Raw genomic sequence first — 22713 nt, 5'->3', positions numbered from 1 at the left:
ACACATGCCAGTGTCGATGTCCTGGGTTTGACATCAGACTGCAGTTACATAAAATGTAATTATTGGGGAAACCGAGAAGCATACTTAGAGCCAATTTATACTTTTCTTTGCAGTTTCTATTTAAGCTGTGATTATTTTAAAGTATTTTTTATTTAAAAAACTCATGCAGACTCACCTAACTGGAACTCATTTCTTCTTGCTTCATAATCCAACAGTCTTTCCACATCCGGCCTTGTTGCTCTGTGCTGCCTTAGGAATCATCGTAGGGCCTAATCAGATGTGCATGCACGTGTAGTCTAGCATTCCATATATGATGCACATTTATGTGTACCTTACTCCTTTTACTCTCAGCACTTCTGTCACAGCAGGTGAGATACTCTTTTCTGTTCTGTGTGACTTTTATTTAGGCTGTGTTCATCTCTTGCTACTTACTAGGCTGTATTCCAGAAAATCCTTTAAATGTCACTAGAAATTAAATGACTTGAAAGTACTTGAGTATTATGATCTAGCAATCCAGTTTCTGGGTATGTGGCCAAATAAAATAATTATCTCGAAGAAATATCTACACTCTCATGTTCCTTGCAGCATTATTCATAATAGCTAACATGGAATCAACCTCAGTGTCCATAGACAGATAAGCAGTTAAAGAAAATGTCATAGATAAATACACAGACAGACAGACAGACAGACAGACAGACAGAAAGAATATTCAATATTACATAATGAAATATTATTCAGCCTTTAAAAAGAAGGAAATCCTATCATTTGTATTATAATGGATGAACCTGGAGGATGTTATGCTAAGTGAAATAAACCAGGCATACAAAGACAAATACTTCATAATCCATTTATATGTGGAATCTTAAAAAGTCAAACTCATAGAAGTGGAGAATAGAATGGTAGTTACCAGGGGCTGGGATCTAGGGGAAATGGGAAGATGTTGGTCAAAGGGTACACAGATATAGTTATATGGATAAATAAGTTTAGAGATGTAATATACAGTATGTGGCTATATATACACATTGGATATTAGAAATATGCTAAGAGAGATTCCAGGTTTTCTTATCACCAAAAAAAGCTATGTGAGGAGATGATATATTAACTAACTTGACTGTAGTAATTTCACTCTGTTTATATCAGGTCATGTTGTACACCTTAAACTTATACAGCTTTTATTTAGAAAAACATGTATTTCTGGAATTAACACATTTACAATATAGTCAGTCAGCTGATGTAAGAATCAGTAATTACAATACAATATCAGAGTTAGAGTAGAGTTACATACGTAGCACCCTTGTTGGAATAGGGAAAGGAGAAAATAATATAAATGTTACTCCTTTAAAATTGTTCCAGACAAATTGGCTTTGACCCTAAAATTATCAACAAATCCCTTGGAAGGAAACCATATTGGATATAGTTTTACTCTACTTGCTTTTATTTTTCTGTGACTAAGAGGGAAGTTTTTCAGACTAGAATTATATATCTTAATGATGTGATTCCATTTTCATTTCTGTGTTATCTTAAGTACTCTCTCTGTTTCTATGTAATAAAGTATGTGGATGCAGATAAAAAACAATGGAGATAAAAGAGAAAATGCTTGATTGTTAAAGCTGGATCAAGAGGACTAAATCAAAAAAAGTTACAAGAAAAAAAGACAAATATTATATATATTTTAAAGGTTTAATACATCAAGATATAATAGTTATAAACATTTACAGACATAATGACAGGCCATCAAAATACATGAAGGAAAAACTGACAAAATTGAAGGGAGAAATAGGCAGTTTTACAATAATAGTTGGAGACTTTAGTACCCCAGTTACAATAATGAACAGAACAACCAGATGGGAGGTAAGTGAGGAGAGAAGTGACTTAACACATTCAGCCAACTATCTCTAGCAAATACATACAGAACTCTTTGCCCAGTGACAGCAGAATACACATTCTTCTCAAGTGCACATGGGACATTGGCCAGGATAGACCATGTTAGGCCACCAAAAAACTTTGTAGGTTAAAAAAGACAGATGTTGTATCCTCTCTGAACATATTGGGATGAGGTTAGAAATCAGTAACAAAAGGAAGCCTGGAAATTTGACAAATGTGTGGAAATTAAACAGTACGCTTTTAAACAACCAACGGATGAAAGAAGAAATCACAAGGGAAATTAGAAAATAAAGATGAATGAAATTGAAAAAAAATTCCCAAACTTAAGGGAACCAGCAAAAATGGTGCTGAGGGAGAATTTTACAGCTTTGAATGCTTATATTAAGAAACAAGAAAGATCTCAAATCAGCAACCTACTTTACAACTTAAAGAACTAGAAAAATAAGGACCAACTAAACCCAAAGAAAATAATACAGATTAGAACAGAGAAAAACTAAGTAAAGAATGGAAAAGCAATATAGAAAATAATGAAGCCAAGAGTTGGATTTTCACAAAGATCAAAAAATTCACAAACCTTTAGCTAGATGGACCGAGAAGAAGGGGGAGGGAAAGGAGGAGGAGGACAGGAGGTGTGAGAGGCTGAAATTACTACAATCAGAAATGAAAGTGAGGACATTACTACCAATTCTACAGAAATAAAAAGGATTTTAAGACATTACAGTGAACAGTTGTACACCAATAAATTGGAAAACCTAGATGCAGTGGGCCAATTCCTAGACACAGAACCTACCATGACGAAATCATGGAGAAATGGACAATCTCAATAACCTATAACGAAGGTGATAGAATCAGCAATTTTTAAGAAAAGCCCTGGACCTGATGGCTTCACTGGCAAATTCTACCAAACATTTAAAGAACTAATATATACACTTCTCAACTGTTCCAAAGATATGAAGAAAAGGGAACACTTCCTAACTCATTCTATGAGGCCAGCATTACCCTGATATGAAAGCCAGACAAGATACTATGAAAAAATAAAACTTACTTATAAATACTGATGTAAAAAATCCTCCACAAAATACTACCAGACAAATTCAGCAGTGTATTAAAAGGATTATACATCATGACCAAGTAGGATTTGCTCCTGGACTGCAAGAATGGTTCAACATACAAAAATAAATCAGTGTTATGAACCACGTAACAGAGTGAAGGAAAGAAACGTGTGATAACCTCAACTGTTACAGAATAAGTGTTTGACAAAATGCAACACCATTTCATGATGTGAAAAAACTCTGTAAACTAGAAATAGAAGGAAAGTATCTTCACATAATAAAATCCATGTATCAAAACCCACAGCAGACATCATACTCAGTGGTGAAAGACTGAAAGCTTTCCCCCTAAGATCAGGAACAAGCAAGAATGTCTGCTTTCATGACTTCAGTTCAACACAGTACTGGAAGTTCTAGCCAGAGCAGTTGGGCAAGAAATAGAAATAAAACACATCCAAATTGGAAAGGAAGGAGTAATCTCTGCTTTTATCTGATATGATATGTAGAAAACCCTAAAGATTCCACACAAAAGAAAAAACTGTTAGAACTAATAAATGAATTCAACAAAGTAATAGGATGCAAAGTCAACAGACAAAAATTATTTTCATTTCTATATACAGTGAACAATCTATAAAGGAAATTACAAAAACAATCCAATTTACAATAGCATCAAAAAGAATAAAACAATTAGGAACTGGCTTAACTAAGGAGGTGAAAGACTTGTATAATGAAAACTACAAAACATTGCTGAAAGATGCTAGAGGTAACACATATGAATGGGAACACGTACCATGTTTACAAGTTACAAGACTTAATATTATTAAGACATCAGTATTGCCCAAAGCAGTCTATAGATTCCATGCAGTTCATATCAAAATCCCAATGATGGTTTTTGTGGAAATTTTTAAAAATCCTAAAATTCTTATGGTGTATCAAGAGACCCCAAATAACCAAAACAACACTGAAAGAGAAGAACAAAACTGGAGAACTCATAGTTCCCAATTTCAAAACTTAACTGCAAAGGTATAGTAATCAAATAAGGTAGTACTAGCATAAAGACAGACATATATACTGATGGAATAAAATAGGAAGCCGAAAAATAAACCCTCACATATATGGTCAAGTGGTTTTTGTCAGTGATGCCAAGACCATTCAATGGGGAAGGGACAGTCTTTTCAACAAATGGTACTGGGGAAACGGAATATCCACATGCAAGAGTTGGACCTTTACCTAATACCATATACAAAGATTAAGACAGAATGGATCAAGGGCCTAAATATAAGAGCTAAAACAGTAAAACTCTTAGAAGAAAACTTAGGGCAAAGCTTCATGACATTAGATTCGCAATGATTTCTTATAATGACCCAAAAGGCACAGGTAACAAAAGAAGACAGACAAATTGGACTGAGTGAAAAAATGTTGAGTTTGTGCATCAAAAGACACTGTGAACATAGTAAAGAGGCAGCCTTCAGAGTGGAAGAAGGTATTTACAAATCATATTTCTGATAAGGGATTAATATCCAAAATATATAGGGAACTCCTATAACTCAGCAATGAACCCCAACTAAAATATGGTCAAAGGACTTGAATAGACAGTTCTCCAAAGAACATATGCGAATGGCCAGTAAGCACATGAAAATATACTCAATATCACTAATCTATAGGGAAATACACATCAAAACTACAATGAGATACCACCTCACACTCACTAGGGTGGCCATTGTCAGGAAAATCAGAAAACAAAAGGTTTGGTGAGGATATGGAGACACTGGAACCCTGTTGGTGGAGATGTGAAATTGTGCAGCCGTTGCTGAAACAGTGTTTTCTTTAAAGTGTTTTAAGGAACTTATTCTTGAAAAAAACTAAAAATACAATTACCTTATGATCTAGTAATTGTACTTCTGAGTCTATATACCCAAAAGACTTGAAAGCAGAGTCTTAAAAAAAGGACATTTATACACCCAATTTCATAGTAGCGTTTCTCACTGTGGATAAAATGTGGAAGCAACACAGATGCTCATCAATAAGGCACCTACTATAAAGTTTGCTAAAATTATATTGTTTAGGATATTGGCTGCATAAAATATAGAAACAGAATCTAGAAGTCATAAATATGTTAACAAGGGTAATGATAATTGGGATAAGATGCAATGTCATCTTAATATTGTCTTAATATTGTGTGTGGAACTTTAAAAAGGTAATATTGAAAAACAATTAGCAATCCCTGGGTAATTTCTTTTCATACTTTCAGGCCAAGTAAATCATCACGGTAAATATCTTTCATGAGTTGTATTTTTACGCATAATACAACATGAGCACAGATGTTTTATAAAATAGCAGTGGTGAAAAGACCGTTGTACGTCTGATGACAGTTCAGCCAAGGAGGTGAAATGGTGCCAACAGTGTAGAGACCTATGTCTGCTGCTGGGGCCCTTCCACGTTTTTAGCCTCATTTTTTCCTATACGCTGACACCGACTTGACAGGAGCTTTCTAAACAACCTCCTCTTGGTTCTCAGTGAACTTAATTCGTATTCTGACCATTGTGAACACACAGTACAACTTAAAAATATGCAAACCCAACTTCACAATACTGAAAATTAGTTGGATAGAATTACCACTGATTACCAAGTTAATTTTCTCTCATGGAATCACGTTACAGGATAGATTTATACTACTAATAAAAGCATCTTTCTGTACTGCAAAAAAGAATGTAGGAAGTTTTGGAAACTACTTTGGTGGTGGGAGGTAGTGAGGAAAAAGAGAGTATGAGCTTGTCTTTTAAAAGTGATAATGACTTTTAATTTAATTTTGCTAAAACACTTTGCCTCAGGGCTTGGCCCTAGAAATATTGGGTTTCTCCTTGGAGTAGGTTTAGAGAACAGCACAGTACTTATTCCAGCCCTGATGGTTTCTTTATTCTCAGGAAAGCCTCTTTCTCCTCTGGATCATGATTTTCTCAAATATGTAATGAAAAATTTTGATTCTAAGTTTCTTTCTGGATTAAAACTGTATGAAATATCTGCCAATTTTAAGAAGGCCAAATATTTTTTGAGAGGAAGGGGAAATTTTGTAAAAAGAATTTGTACCTGAAATCAACTCCTAGTTTGCTGCTACTGTAAGCATACAATAATGACCTCACTAGTGTATTCTAAAGCCATGCAGTGAGGGAATTCCTTCTACCCATCGAGGAGAAATTGTGGCTTTAGAGTTCCGCCTCAGGAGTGACAGATTCAGAAGAGCCAGAAGCTGCACAGCTCTGTCTTTCCCAGGCCAGGCCTGGGGCATACCAGCAGGTGGTAGTTACAAGCACAGCTGCATCCTGGGAAGGTGACCTTCCCCTGCCCTCCACAGACCACCCACCCCAGGATGGAATGTGTTCCAGACTCAGGTAAGCCAGGTGTGCAGTAGGCCAGGGCAGTGGGCAGAGGGGGAGGGGAGGATGTTGCTTGCACACCTTTCCTAAAAGACAGGCCACTCAGCTTGCAGTGTGCCCTTGGCCCAGCAGCTGTGCTGGAAGGAAGTTCAAACTCAAATGTTGGTCTGTAAGCATATATCAGACCCCTAGGTGTGCATTTCATCTACCAAGTGTCCCAGAAGAGCAGGCTGCTGACAAGTTGTTTTTCCTCTAGCAAGTAACAGTGATACCCAACTAGACAAAAGACAACAGTGCAGAGTGCTCCTCTGAATAGAATATCCTTTACAGTGTAGATACCTTCTCCTTAAAGTTTCTCTTTATCACATCTCATTTTTTGAAGACTAGAAAGAACCTTTTAGTCTAACTGAAGATAAGCCCTTTTGTAGCTTAATTCAGGCAATTTTGAAATTCTCTCCTAGATGAAACATCAGTTTCCTATTGAAACATTTCTGTAAAGTGATTTTAAAGTAGCAAAAGAAACATCTATATAGAAGGATGAGGAGAATTTCTGTGACCATTTGAATAAAATGATGTCCTAATGAGACAGACAAAAAAAAAAGTCTTCACCAAAGTTTACAAGCAAAAGAGAACTCTATTCTCAGCAGCTTAAGGAGCAACACTAAATGAGGAGATCAGAGAGGAAAAAACAAAATTCTAGGGGAAAATATGAAGAGGTGATTGAATTGACTGTGAGGCTTAGACTGTTAGAAAATAGGAAATCGTGGTGAGACAGTAAGACTGTTCAGCACAGTGAGAGCCTTAGACCCAGATCTGAGGTCTCAGAATGCACCACAGTGAGCCTAACAAGAGAGGCTTGGCTCCTGCAGGCCACAAGGGTTCTTCATATAACTGCCAGACTGTTAGAGAAGTTTTTCAGTTTCTGTTTGTTTTATGAGAAACTGCCAAAATGGTGTTTCTAAAATTAAACAGAAAGCTCCAATGAAATAGAAAATCAAAAGTTGTCAGCTGTGGACAGAGAATATGAGAATAGTGTAAAAATATATCTGATTTACTTTGAGCTTATTTTCTTGGGACTGATGAAGAAGTGAATTTGTCCTTGAACCACATTTATAGTTTCTGAATAACTGAATTAGTATGTTTCACCCAGAATTATCTTAACAATCTTTAAATAAAATATCTTTGTGCCCTTTGGTGAAGAATAAAGTTCTTACGGAATCTTTTTCTTTTCTTAATGGAAGAGAGATCAGAAAAGCAATGTTTGGCCCATGACCAATTTTCACCTCCCTCCACTAGAGACAGTTTCTCCAGAGTCCTCAGTGAAGGAGATGGCCAGTGAGAGAAGTCAGTGTGGGATAAGAGAAAGCACATGGGATTTAGAATCTAATAAACTCAGGTTCAAGTTCAAGCTTTCCTGTTAACAAGCTGTGAAACTTGGGCATGTTGCTTGCTATCTCTCAACTTTGATATATTAATCTGTAAAAGTTAAATGTGATGACACAAGGAAAATGCTTAAGTACCTGGCATAGTAGAAAAACCTAATGTTAGTTTTCATCCTTTTTTCTCTGCCCCCATCAAATAAGCATGGCTCATAATTTAGCCTTTTCTTAATGTCTTAAGGTTGTCATTTTGAACATAAATAGTTATGCTAATTTGTAGTAAATAATAATTTCAAGGAAAATGAAAATGAGTCTTACCTTGCAGTGCCTTTGCTCTGTTATGCCTGTTTTCTCTTGTGCTTCCAGATTTAGTGTCACATTTTGCTGCTGCCTGCCTCTAAAATGGTCACTACTTTTATACTGTTCTTTCTGCTCTACTATAAACCAATAAACCACAGCTTGTTATAGTTATTTGTAAAATCAGCATCTACAGAGTCTGAATGACCCTTAGAGTGAGCAGAGCACCACTCTGATCCCTTGACCATGCACATAGTAGATACTCAAATGTTAGATGAGCAGGTGAGTGAATAAGTGGCATTAACTTTGGTATCTCAGAAGTCGTTTTGGTTTCTTCATGGTTCTCAACTATACTTTTAGAAGATGTAATTACTGGATGAAATATTTCTGGATAAGTATAAGATTGCTACATGCACATGTATAGTGTTCTATTTGAAATACTTAATGATGATATCAGTACTAGGTTTTTGAAAAAAGAGGAATATGAAAATTTGTGATGTATGAAAAACCCTCACATACCCAGAAATGTTTCTCATATTCTTACTGTAGTTTGTAGAAAAAGAAAGTTGCATCTGTTAATTTTAAAATGTGGCCAATTGAACACACAAGTTAAACTCTCTCTGTCTGGAGGCCCCTCACTAATATTATAGTAAATAGATAAATAGGTAAAGTCCTGACCCCTCAAAGACAAAGAGAATGGGAGGGAAAGGAAAGCAAATAATTTTTAATCTGGAAAGAAGATGATTAAAAGATAGTTGCCTAGAAGTTAAAACCTAAATTAGCAGGAAGAGAAATACCAGAAGAAAATCTGTGCCATCAAACCCCCGAAGGCTCAAGAGTTAGGGTTCCCAGCTGTCTCAGAAAATGAGAGTACAAGTGGGACTGGAAAGAGGAGAATTGGTTGAAAGTCTAAATAGGAGGCAGTTTAGATTTCCTAGATCCCATCTGCTGTGTATACAGCCAAGTGAATCCCACGCCTCCAAAACCTGGCAGAAGACAAGTGGTTGAACCAAAGTTACTCAGGAGATGGGGACACCAGGTACTGCTATACAGAAATCATGTGAAAACAAAATGATTAAGTGAAAATCTGTTCCTTAAATAGTGAGACACTCAACCCATTCTGTGAACCTCTGAGAAAATGAGCAGGCCATATTATATATTCATGTATTATATATTATATATATTATATAAGGCTTAGAGGATATAGGATTACATTATTGTGAAACTGTCTCAGGAGAATAGACCTATAAATATTGACCGCTGGGATTCCCCAGTGGGAAAGCCAGGTCTCTGTCATCCAGATTGAAGCCCCTCAACACAGAGTTTGTGTCCAGCTTGTGATTGGATCAATAGTGTGAGACACTGTTTAATCCATCAATGCATCAATCTATGTATGAACAGAAGCCCCCAGATTACCACATATTTGAGGAAAGCCTACAACCTGAAATACAAAGAAAGAACTCTAAGGAAACAAAGACCATGCAGGAAACAGAAGAAAACCTTTAAAAAGTATAATTTCACAGAGATGAGAAAATAACTGCATCCATGAAGCAAAAATAAGATTCTATAAAAGCAAAACATACAAGGAACCAAAAAGAACTCCTGAGAACTAAAAATGTAATTGGTGAAGTGAGAAATTCAGCAGAAGGACTGGAAAATAAAGTTAAGGAATTCACCTAAGAAGTAGGACAAAATAAAAAGAGATGAAAAGCAGAAAAATATACGAGAAAATTCGAGACTCAGTGCAGGATCAAAGTCCAACAGAGAAGATAAATGAGAGGAAATTAGCAAAGAAGTAATACAAGACATACTTTCAGAAGTGAAGCACATGACTTTCAGATTGCACAAAAAAGGAAGGAAGAACCTATACAAAGACACAAGAAATCAAGGGTAAGAATTTCCTAAAAGTTTCCAGAGAGGAAAAAACAGGCCATGTATAAAAACATTAGGAATTAGATTGGACTTCTTGAGAACAGTGCTTAAAGTAGAAGACAGTGGAGCAGTCCTTCAAAATGCTAAAGGAAAATTAGTTCCAATCAAGAATTCTATATCCAGCCAAACTGCCAGTCAGGTATGAGGATGGAATGAAGATATTTTCAGACACACAAGGTCTCATGCTCCCCTTCTTCAGAAGTTGGAATATGCCCTGCAACAAAACGGGAGGACTCCATGGGAAGAAGATGAAGACACGGAATCCAAGAAATAAAGGAATCTAACTCAAGAGATGGGTAGAAGGGATTTCTTAGGCTGAAGACAAAGGGCATCTCAAAATGAGAGCTGTGTGGTAGGCCTAGGGAGCAGCCAGTCCAGGTTAGAGCAGAGGGATGGTGGTTTCAGGAAGGATGTCTCCACTGAGGGGAGAAGAAGAATCAACAATCCCTGGGGTGTTTGAACTTGAGAGGAAATTCCACTTGAACCGGAAAGATTGACAATGAGTTAATGATACATAAATAGGAAATTCAACATACGAAGAAAGTTATCTGAGTGAAATCAAAAATGTGTACAAGAAAGTAAATATAATCATCATTTACAAATAGCTCAATTGTGAATAATGACACTTGTATAGCCATAGTGGAAGAAACAATATTACGCTGTCAGTAGTGCTGTGGACCAATGTTCCGGTTCTCCCCCTCTTTCCAGATACATAGTAGGATGATGTTTCTTGGCTCCCTTGTGGTTGAGCCTGGACTATGTGATTGGTTTTGGCCAATTAGTTGTGAGCAAAAGTGGCATGTGTCATTTCCAGGTAACACATTTGATGTTGACGCAAGACCCTCCAGAGATATTTTTTTCCTCTCCGCCACTGTGACCTGCAGTGCTCTGTACTGTTCAATACACTAGCCACTATTTTAGTTAAAATTAAAGGTAAAAATTCAATCCCAAAGCACACTAACTACGTTTGAAATGCTCGATGGCCACATGTGACTAGTACAGACACGGAAGAGTGTAGATTGAAACGTTTCAATCATCTTAGAAAGTTCTATTGGGCAGTGTTGCTTTAGATGGTGGTTGCTGTGTCACCTGGACCCTGGAGTAAGGACAGCAGGAGCCCCAGCCAGTCTGAGATGGACATGTCATTTGAATGAAAAAACAAAGCTTTACTGTTCGAAGCCACTGCAGTTTTTGAGGAATTTTTCACTGCAGCATAACCTAGCTCATCCTGACTTATATAGAAATCCTGGATTCAGACTCCACTCCTAATGCTACCATCTATATTGCGACAGGCTAGGTGATGCTAGTCACAACTCGAGGAAGCTCTTTGTCGGCTTTATAACTACTGTACAGCCTCAAAGGAACTCTCATTAATTAATTGGAGCACATACCACAGAAAGAGTCTACTATAATTACTTTGGCTAAGGAATGGCTCAGTGGTCAGAGATAACTTAACAGTCAACAATCTTAAAACAAGGCTTTTCTCAAAAAAGTGACTTTCATGGAATGTCTAAATGAACAACAACAAAAAAGAATGGAGGAAGTATTTGCTTCTGTTCATAAAGATCCTCCTTTTGAATCCAGCTGATCATTTATTCCTGTCTTTTGATAGAACTGTCACAGGTAAAGAGTGAGAATGAGGCAAAGGCTGATTGGTAGTAAGTACATTTGTGAAGTGTAAAAATTTACCAAGTGATTTCCCATTCATCATCTTACGAGAATTTCACAGTGATCCTAGCAAGTAGGCAGATACGGAAACCAGAGCCTGACATTTACTCCAGGTAATAGTAGGAATCGTAGTACAAGTAGCAACTGCATAGCATATGGCACTTCTGTGGGACTTACCTATGTGCTGGACATTGTTCTAAGAATTTACATACATTGATTCGTTAGACACTGCGATTATCCTCATTTTACAGTTGAGGAAACTGAGACACAGGTTAAAGAACACATCTAAGATTATTATATAACTGCAGAGTCAGAACCCAAGCCCAGGCTCTGGCTCCTTGTCCGAATTTTAACAACCACGTTACTTCCTGTAAACCATAAACAAACAGACCTCAGTATAATCCTTTGTATTAGGAAAAAAACTATTTTACCGTTGTGTAGTAAGAAATGCAAATTGTATCCTAATAGATGAATTTGAATTAGATATTTTAAAAATTCAGTTTAACAAGAACTAGTACCATCAGTTTACCAATTAGTTCATTTCCTGAGTTTATACAGATTGTAATATACTTTGTTCAATTGAATAAATATTACTTAATTGAGTGCTCATTATATGCCTAGACATGAGCTAAGCATTTTAATCTTCACAAGAACTGTATGTTATAGGTAACGTCATTATCCTTGTTTTATAAACAGAAAAATTGAAACTTGGAAGTAGCAACCTGCCCAGGGTCACCCAGCTAGCAGGGCAAAGCTGAGATTTGAGCTCAGCAATCTGACTTTAGAATTGGTCCAACACTTAGACATTCCAATAGCCACTCTAGAATTTCAAAATTATTTATGATTCCAGAAATTTTCCATATCATCTCTGTTCATTTTTGGTGGTTTTACTAAAATATAATTACCGTATTCTTTTCCATCTAGGTTTATGTTCCAGATGAAAATAATGCTATTTTGGGAAGAAATACAAATAAGCAAGTTTTTGAAGGCTTGACAACTGGACTTCTCAAAGTCAGTGCTGTGGTTTTTGGCTGCCTGATTGCCAATCGACCAGATGGAAACAGCCGGCCAACTACACCAAAAATATCAACACAGGAAATGAAAAACAAACCCTCACAAGGTGATGCTTTTAACAGTCGAGTTCAGGACCTCATCAGGTAAATTACTAAATTTCTTAAAATTTTCTTTTTTGCTAAAAAAATTTAATTAAAATAATTTAAATCTCAGGTCCCATGTGATGGCAGTGATTCTCACAACACCATCCATAAATTCCTGGTAGAAAATACACCATTTTGTAGAGAGAAAGAAAATCCTGTTAATGAAAAGCAATATGGCTAGAACTCATCTGTTATTCTTGTATTTATATATTTGATATTAGAACATGTAGTATTCAAGCTTTTATACTTTTTTGCTATCACCGCTTTCCAACTCAAAGAATTTCTAAGAATTACCCTATTTCAGGTGATCTCTGGTTATAAATTTGGTTCAGATTTAAAACAATAATAATAGCTGTCATTTGTGGGCACCCATCATGTGTAAGGTATTGTAGTAGAGGCTTTACATCCATGTAAGTGTAGGATTTCTAGTTCAGACTTTGTAGGTGAGGAAATTGCTCAGAGAGGTTAAGTTCTTTGCCCAGGGTTATAATAAATAAGTTTAAAAGTTAGGTAGGAGAGTTGAGACTGGAACTCAGGTCTAGCTGGACTCCCGATACTTGTATGTTTTCCCCTACACAAGTGTGGCGATTCCTGACACCTGTTCAAGGTCAACCATACTCCCTTCTAAGGTCACCTTTTCTCCAGGGAAATTTATTCCTACTTTGACATCTGAATTCTTTTCCCCTTATGAATCTGGAAGCAGGTAGGGCATTTAATTTTCCAACAGGGTTCCATCTGGTGTTAATCAATTACCTGTCCCCCTCCATCAGAAACTCCTCTGTGATCTGCACTGATCTCTGGCTTCTGAAACACATGCAATTTGTTACTCTCTGAAGCTTATGTAGGTTAATAGGAGAAAGAGAATGCCCTCTTCTGCATTTGCTTCTTTCACAGTTCATAAATTTCCTCTGCTCTCTTGCAGTGCTTTCTTAGAAACAGTTGTTTCATTCAGTATCTTTCTTACCCTTGATTACTCTGTTAACTTAGCCCTTCCATCTGCCTGCCTCTCTCCCCAAGCGTATTTATTGCTGGAGAGTACTAGGCCCTTTGGGTCCACGACCATTTATCATGCGGCACTTGACTTTTACCCTCCCTGGCCTTTCTTCAGTTGCTTGATCCCATTCAATTTCCCTGTGTCCTCTTGGTTGCTGTGGAACCCGGCCCTCTCTGCTGATGAATGCCGTTCTGTCACAGCGTGCTCCCTCGGGCTGCCGTGTGACGCAGCAGCAGCCCTGCCTTCTTGTCGTCCAGACAGCTTAGCCACATGCCTCAGCTGCGATGAGGCGGAAGGCCCAGCCACATGCTTCAGTGCAATTCCAGTGGGCCTTCCAGACATTTGTACGTATATTGTTTTAGTTACCAGATCCTTCATAAAGGAAAAAGATATTGGGGGGAAAAATAGTAGCCAAACCAAATAACTCATGTGACTTATAAAGGATGACTGACAACTACAACCCTTGAGAACAACACCATGCCACTCCTCATCTGACTTGAACCACTTTTGGTGAATATTGTTTTCTTATCGATAATCAGTTGTTAGCTGGCTTGACGATTCCCATCTGTAGAACCACAAACCTTATCTCAAATCTGCCTAATGAAGCAAACAGAGCATGCTTACTTATGTCCACGCTTTCTTTCTCACCTTCTCAGACATGAACTGACAGGAAATCTCACTCTACTCCCTGCTACAACCTGAGCGTGTTTGTCAGTTCACATCTCTAGTGGTGGAAAGTTGGGTGGAAAGAGTCCCAGCACGGTCTCTGGCTCTCCTCTGTACCCCTGAGGCAGAACTGGAGCAGGGCACGTCGCCCTGACATGTGTCCCTTCCTTCTCCTCACCTGGCCCAGAAGAGGCAGAAGAGTGTGTAGCTGAGATGAAGTAATGGCAGTGTTTATTCTCATTGTTCTACATGGTTCAGGCAAGTTTCTAGACGTAGGGGGTCCTTGGAACTATTTATCAGTTCAGAGTATGGTCTCCTGTACTCACCTTGTGTCAGACACTCCACAAGGACCTGGGATACAAAAACAAATAAAAAGCTCTTTAACAGAATATCCAAATAATATTGTTTGGCTATTAAACTTTGGCATTTTTTTCGATAAGATGAAAATATTGGCAGTTTCAAGCATTTAGCATAGTTCTAGGAAAGCAATATTAGAATAGTAGGATACAAAAGCAATGTAATAACACTAGGATAGAAGCAAATTGTGATTTAAAAAATTTGAAATCCGCTCAGGAAATAAACCAACCCTGAAGCTCTGCTCTTTTTCAGCTTTACTGAGATAAAGGTGACATAAAACATTGTGTAAACTGAAGGTGTACAAGGTGATGATTTGATTGATACACACGTATTGCAAAATGATTACCACAATAATGTTAGTTAACACTTGCATCACCTGGCATAATCACCTTTTGTGTGTGTTGAAACATTTAAGAGCTACTTTCTTAGCAACTTTCAAGTATGTAATACATATTGTTGTCTGTAGTCACCACACTGTATGTTACATGCCCAGAACTTATTCACCTTTTAAATGGAAGTTTGTACCCTTTGACCAACATCTCCCCATTTTCCCCACCCTCCAGCCTCTGGAAACCACCATCCTACTCTGTTTCTGTGAGTTCAGTTTTTTAGATTCCTCAAAGAAGTGAGAACATAGAGTATTTGTCCTTTCCTGTCTGACTTATTTCACTTAACATGATTCCTTCAGAGGCCATCCATATTGTCACAAATGGCAGGATTCCCTTATTTTTTGTGGTTAAATAATACTCCATTGTATATCTACCACATTTTATTTATCCCCCATCTGTTGGTAGACACTTAGGTTGTTTCCACGTCTGAGCTATTCTGGATAGTGCTGCAGTGAACATGGTAGTGCAGGTGTCTCTTCAAGATAATGATTCATTTCCTTCAGATGTGTACCCAGAAGTGGAATTGATGGATCATAATGTAGTTCTGTTTTTAATTTTTTGAGGAACCTCCATACTGTTTTCCACAGTGACTATGTGAAGGTATTTTACCACCAACAGTATACAAGGGTTCCCTTTTCTCTCCACATCCTAGAACATTATCTCTTTTTTTTTTTTTTTTTTTTTTTTTTTAGTAAGTCATTCTTAACAAGTGTGAGGTGGTATCTCATTGTGGTCTCTGATTTGCATTTCCCTGATAATTAGTGATGTCAGACATCTTTGCCTGCACCTGTTGGTCATTTTTATGTGTTCTTTGGAAAAATGTCTATTCAAGTCCTTTGCCCATTTTTAATTGGATTATTTGCATTTTTACTATTGAATTGTAGGGGTTCCTTATTTTGGGGATATTACCCCCTTATCTAGTGTATGGTTTGCAAATATTTTCTCCCATTCTGCAGGTTGCCTTTTCATTTTGTTGATTGTTTCGTTTGCTCTGCAGAACCTTTTGTGTTTGAAGTCACCTCACTTGTTTATTTTGCTTCTGTTGCTTGTTCTTTTGGTATCACATCCAAAAAATATTGCAAAGACCAATGTCAAGGAGTTTTTTCTCCTATGCTTTCTTCTAGGAGTTTTATGGTTTCCAGTTTTACATCTAAGTCTTTAATGTATTTTGAGTTCTTTTTGGGAAATGGTGTAAGACAGGGGTCCAATTTCATTCTTCTGCATGTGGTTGTGTGGTTTTCCCAGCACCATTTATTGAGGAGACTGTCCTTTCCCCAGTGAGTATTCTTGGCTCATTTATCAAATATTTGTGGACCAGATATGTATGGATTTACTCCCAGGCTCTCAATCCTGTTCCATTGGTCTGTGTATCTGTTGTCATGCCAGTACCCTACATTTTGATTGCTGTAGCTTCATAATATAGTTTGAAATCAGGAAGTGTGATGCCTCCAGCTTTGTTGTTCTTTTATAGAATTGCTTTGGTTATTCATGGACTTTTGCTGAAACACAATTCTTTTCAGCATGTTCAATTAGAAATTTGTATCTGTCTCCCAAAACAGAGAAATCAAACTGAGCAACCAAGATGCAAATATTGTGAGTCCAAGTCACTGATACCAGCCTCATGGAGTCAAAAGTTATCAAACATAAGGCACTTATTTAAGGAGAAGTTATAAAACTGTACTTTAGCCTAGCATTTTCCTAGCTGCTTAGGATGTACCACAGGCACCTCAGGCTTCACAAATTCAAGACAGAACACATCATCTTTCCATCCAAAGGAGTGACTTTTCCTGTGTCCTCTGTCCTTGTCTGCAGCACCAGTATCCGATTCAGTTCCTTAGCCAGCAATCTGAGCATTATCAAAGACTCTCACAGTCCTTTACCAAACCAATGCCCAATTAAATCTTTAGTACTTATTCATTATGCCTTATAAATATCTCTCAGATTTATTACCTTTACTCCATTGCTGCTTCTTTAATTTAACAGTTGAGGCTCTTGCAAAAGCAGATAGCCTGCCTCTCTCCCCATTCCCCTATTTAAAATAACCTCTTTTCCTAATTATAAAAGTATTTATGCTCAATGAGAAAAATAATTCCAAAAGCACAGAAGAGCACAATGGATTTTTTTTTGAATACACAAAAATTATCTCTAATCCGACCTCCCAAAGATAATCACTGGTTTTGTTTTGGTTTTAGTATACATATATGTGGTTATTTAATTTAAAATATTGCAATACTTATACACAGTGTTTGGTCATGCATGTTTTAAATTCCTTTTTTCCAAATCAGCAGAAATTTGCAAATTAATTTTTACTGGCTTTTCAAGAATTTAATTATATAGCAGTGATTTGCTTCAGGTAACCTACTGTATAATCTCACTTATATGTGGAATCTAAAAAAAAAAAACCCAAACTCATAGAAACACAGAGTAGACTGGTTGTTGCCAGGGGCTCAAGGTTAGAGAAATGGGTGAAGGTGATAGGGTACAGATTCCACCTATAAGATGAATAAGTTCTAGGGATATACTGTACAGCATGGTGACTATAGTCAACAATACCGTATTGTATATTTGAAAGTTGCTAAAAGTGTAGGACTTTGAAGTTCTCAACAGATACACACAAAAAGTTCTATGTGAGTAATAGAAGTGGTAAACTTACTGTAGTAATAACTTTGCAATATATGCATGAATCACATCATCACATTGTGTACCTTAAACTTACACAATGTTATAAATCAACTACATCTCAGTAAACCTGGGGTGGTGGGGAATAACATTAACCCTTCATCTTACAGGTTGCAAATGCTTTTTCTGTCATTATTGCCTTTTTCAATATTTAAGTTTTCTGTTATTTTAAGATGAAGTATATCAGCATGCTCCTAACAAAATTATCAACACCTGTGAACCAGCTTGACAACATTTTTCAGCAGCTGGTGACATTCTTCTGCATTGTCTTAGTTTTTTTTTTTTTTCTTATTGGTAAGAAACCATATGTTGCAGATACAGCTAACTCCCCATCTCTTACTCTCTCTCCCGTTACTCTCTCTCAAGAGGTGAATCACTATATTAGAGTGTGTATATAGTTCCCACATATTTTTATAAAATTTTTATATATGTATATATGTAAATATATAAATATACTTGCATATATAAGTTTTGTATGTGTGTATATTTTATGTATATTATATATATATATATCCATAACAACATAGACTACTTTCTATTTTTTGTGTATATTTAAAATTGCATAAATGCTAACATACTTGTCACATTCCATTTTCATGTAACATGTTGAGATTTATTTTGATGCATATAGATCTGATTGATTCATTTTAACTGCTCTACAGACTAAGTGAATAAATTCCCAGTTTTTTAATTCATTTTCTCTCTGAGGGCAATAATTTTTACTTTTTCACTATTTCAATGATATAGTGAATATCCATATAGAAGTCTTCTTTTGTACCTGTGTGGGAGTTTCTCAAGTTTATATACCTATAGTAGAAATTTATGAATGCTGTGATAAATGCATGTTGAACTTTACCAGGTAACAAACACCAAATAGTTTCCCAAAGTAATTATACAGGTTTCACTTTCCATCAACAAATAATGGGAGATCCATTTCCTTATCAATGTTTTATCTTAACACACTAATTTTTGTCCATCTGATATTTATAAAATTGTATTTTGTGTTGTCTTTTTCATTTACATGGTGCTTATGACTCATAAGTGTGCACATGTGCATTTTTAGAATACCGCTATTATTACTACTGGTAATAATAAAACTAATAAGATGTATCAAGTTCTTTGCATGTATTAGTTTATCAGTCATTTATTACAAGAACCTTATACTAATTCTCCCTATTACATTAAAAAGGAAACAGACCCAGAAGAGCCAAGTAATTTGCCCAAGGTCATGCAGTAACTTGTGGGGCTTGGGGTTCAATATGTCAGTGTATCATTTTCCTTCATTATAAGAGAACAGGGCTAGTGGCCATCATTTCATACTTCCCAATTTTAAAACTATAGTAGACGCTCAAAAAGCCAGGAGAATACATTTCCTAATGTAAAAAAAGAAATGGGACATTATTTTATACCTTGTACCTAGTCGACTTAGAAGAGGCTCCAAACATGAATTACTCATCAGATTCTCCTTCCTTTTACAAAATGGTGTCTTAGTAAGTGAACAGTGACAGGGATTTTAGTGCACTTATGAACAGAAGCATCAATTCCTTTGCACATATTGCTGAAAGTTTGTGTGTTGATTTTCAGAACTGCTGTATTCAAACTCCTGTGCTTTTCACACATGTAAACGCAGTAGCACTGAACTGGTGTAAAATCTTTAAATTAATGCTGATTTATCTGAAAAGTTATTTATATTCTTAAAATATTTGTAATGATTACTGCTTTGTAGACTAATGGAAGAGCTGCTATTATTGGTCCAGTTTAATCAACTGCTCTGGAAAACTGTTCAATGGACTGAAAAGATGAAAGTGACTTCCTGGATGTTATTATCAGCTCTCAGAGCTGGTATTTTTCATAACAGAAGGCAGTTAGATTCTCACTGTGTGTTATACTCTTAATGGTGACAGTTTTAAAAAATAGAGAATCTACAGTTGGTGTTACACATTTATGCCGTAACAGGAGTATCTGGGTAACATTATCTTCTGAATCCCTGCATTCTGATGACTTTAACTCCCTACTACTTTAAAGGAGTACTGCTTTTCAAGAGTATAGAGATCATTATAAATCATTTCAACTATTGTCAGACTCTCTAGACCAGTGAAAATGATCAGATAATCATTTTTGTTCATCTTTCTTGAAAAATAGCATCAGAATACAAAAGAAGAAAGAGAATCACTTACAGAAATAGCCAATTATTCAGGATTGTCTAAAGAAATTGTTACTTAAGGTGCTTTACTTAGACTTGTGTTTGCTTGTTTGAGAGATCTAAGCCTGTGCTTGGTAAAATTTATCTTTGAAGGTGAAGATGTTGCCAGGATCTGCAGACTGTTAACACACATTTCTCCCCACATCTAGCTACGTGGTGAACATAGGTCTGGTCGACAAGCTCTGTGGCTGCTTCCTCTCGGTGCAGGGCCCAGTGGATGACAGTCCCAGGATGGCCGCGTTCCTGCAGCACGCCGCGGGACTCCTGCATGGCATGTGTACACTCTGCTTCGCTGTCACCGGAAGGTAAGGTGTCTACTTGACGTCAGTCTGGGCTCCACTTTTGAAACATGTCTTGGATTTTGCTCATTTTGGACTCATTTCGTAGGGGCTCAGGTGGTCTTGGCCTCTTTTCCGCTTTGTGCTATCTCTGTGCCTATTGGCTCCCCATTTTGAGAGTTATCAGTATTTCTCATTTTCCCTGGCTTCATGCTTCTGTCAGAGCCTGGCTTTCTTGTTGGTGGCATAAACATAACTATTATCTCTACAGAAGACCTTGGAGGTCATCCAGTCCCTCTACCACTGAGATCCAGAGGCATCAAGTGATTCCCCTTGAGTCAGCGAGTCAGTGACAAAGCCTCAGCCACATCAGATCAGACTCTCAGCACCACACAGCACAGCCTCACAGTGCGCATGACCATCTTCACAAGCTTTCAGTTACAGCCCCCTAGGCTCACTCACTTTGCCCCTTGTTCCTTTTTCCGAGGTGCTTCCCTGAGTCAGAGAAGGGAGCCATCCAAGAACAGTAGCTCCCTGAAGTCGCACGTGACCCACGGGCATGATTATAGCCAGTGCGCCAGGGACTACTGCTGGCCTGGTCGGCGCTTTAAACACCCCCCGCACCCTACCCCGTGGACTGTCCTCAAGAACAGTAATTCTCTCGGAGGGCCAAAGTAAACCCCGTTTGTGATCTCTTCTCCTCCTACCAAGTAGGAACCACTTGCAGTGGTGACTCAGTGTTTCTGATAGGAATATCACATATCCCTCAGTTCAGTAAAATAATTTTCTCACAGTTAAATTCTAAACAGCATGGTATACAAATGATGTATTTTTTAGGGATTTGTCAAGAAGAAACCTAATTAAAACTAACTGACTCTTGAAGTCTGGCTACTTAAAGAAATATTATCCAGCCATATTCAATGTACACAGAATGCTAATGTCTATATTCAGAATATTTTAAAAGTAAATTTGCTTTCTAAAATGAGCTTCATCAACATGCTTTTAGCCTGTTATGCATGGGACCCCAAAACCCACCCACTCTTCCTCATTCTTACGCAGTCCCTCCACCCCCGTCACATTTCTAGGAAGACTAAGACTGAACGTCAGGGACACCGAGCATGGCTGTAGTCAGTGTTCCAGTTAGGTTTTCCCCTTCTAAAAGTGCAGACAGAGCCGACCTTCCAGAGATTCGATGAGAACTCAGGAAGTGGCTGTAGGTCTTTGACCCGAGTGAGGCTGGGCGGTACCACCCTGCCCCGAGGCTGGCGGAGAAAGGGGCTCCATCCGCGGCGTTGGCACTTGCCAGCGTGGAGGCTGCCGTGCTGCCCAGCTCGCTCCTCTTCAGTAGTCAGGCCACTCCCTGGGAGGTGTCCTCTCGCCAGGAGACCCTTCCAACACTGGCTCTTTTGTCCACACACCATTATAAACCTCCAGCATCTCAGGTCTTTGTCGCCAGTGCTCTTTCCCTGACTCCAGATGAGCACTTCCCTGTGCGGTGGCTGTGTCGTTTGTGGGCTTTACCTTCACTTACAGAGTCACCTGAATCTGTGGAACTTGAAAGAAGCTTAAAAGTCATTCATAGCCTCTTGTTTTCTTGACCAAACTAACTTGAATTAGGACCCAAGATTCCTACCTTGGTGCTTCCTCCTATACACTTGACTTCATATTATTCAAAATGTAGGAGCATGCATTTTACTTATTTGAAGATTTTCTCGATTACTTATATGGAAAACAAGATCGTCTCCTCTTTACCCTACACAGTCGTGGCCTTGCCTAGTAGACACTGACTGAACACCCGCCCTGGGCCAGACACCAAGCCCAGTGCTAGCACCGCTGAGCTCGGGCAGCCCAGGGGTCAGACTTGTAAATTAACAGCAACAGCCTAGCAGCTGCAGCAGAAGAGACAGTGCACAGAGGAGGCAGCAGAGCGCTCCCAGAGGAGTTCAAGAAAGGCTTCAGTGGCCTGAATCTTAGAGGATCCACAAAGACAAGAGGAGTAAAGAATTCAGTTGAGAAAGGGGGCATAACGTGTGCACTGTGTGATGTAGCAGATGTGGTCCTGTGGCCTTTCAGGAAGTCACCTGCCAGTGGCTTCCTTTTTTCTCTGCCTGAGGATATTCTCTAGACAAGTAGCTGTTTGCTAGAGGTGCAGGGGAGTTGACACCCTCGGGAGTGACTCTCCAACAGTAAACAGGTGGATAATACCCCAGCATCCCCAGCCCTCAGTGGGACAACCCTGAGGTGTGCTCAGTACAGCCGCTCAAAGGGGCCCCACTGGTGACCTGTTCACTAACACGTACTTGATTGGCTCTTTCCCTACCCTCTTTTCCTTCTCTGCTTCCTCACACATAAACTGCTTGTACCCGTATCTTTCTTTCAGGGTCTGCTTTAGGGGCAGCCCACACCA

The 22713-nt window shown here is 38.0% G+C and overlaps 1 protein-coding gene across 6 annotated transcripts in view; it reads left to right on the top strand.

Moving 5' to 3' along the window:
* SCAPER (S-phase cyclin A associated protein in the ER) overlaps nucleotides 1-22713 on the top strand; it is a 268289-nt gene that overhangs the window by 194183 nt on the left and 51393 nt on the right. For all 6 annotated transcript variants that reach the window (XM_045516815.2, XM_074353894.1, XM_074353892.1 and 3 more), the window contains 2 exons: nucleotides 12508-12740; nucleotides 20178-20333. In XM_045516815.2, the coding sequence (XP_045372771.2) occupies nucleotides 12508-12740; nucleotides 20178-20333 (389 nt within the window). The remainder of the gene's footprint in view (nucleotides 1-12507; nucleotides 12741-20177; nucleotides 20334-22713) is intronic.

Source organism: Camelus bactrianus, chromosome 27, assembly GCF_048773025.1.
Source record: "Camelus bactrianus isolate YW-2024 breed Bactrian camel chromosome 27, ASM4877302v1, whole genome shotgun sequence".
Lineage (NCBI taxonomy): Eukaryota > Metazoa > Chordata > Mammalia > Artiodactyla > Camelidae > Camelus > Camelus bactrianus.
This window is presented reverse-complemented; position numbering and strand designations above follow the sequence as displayed.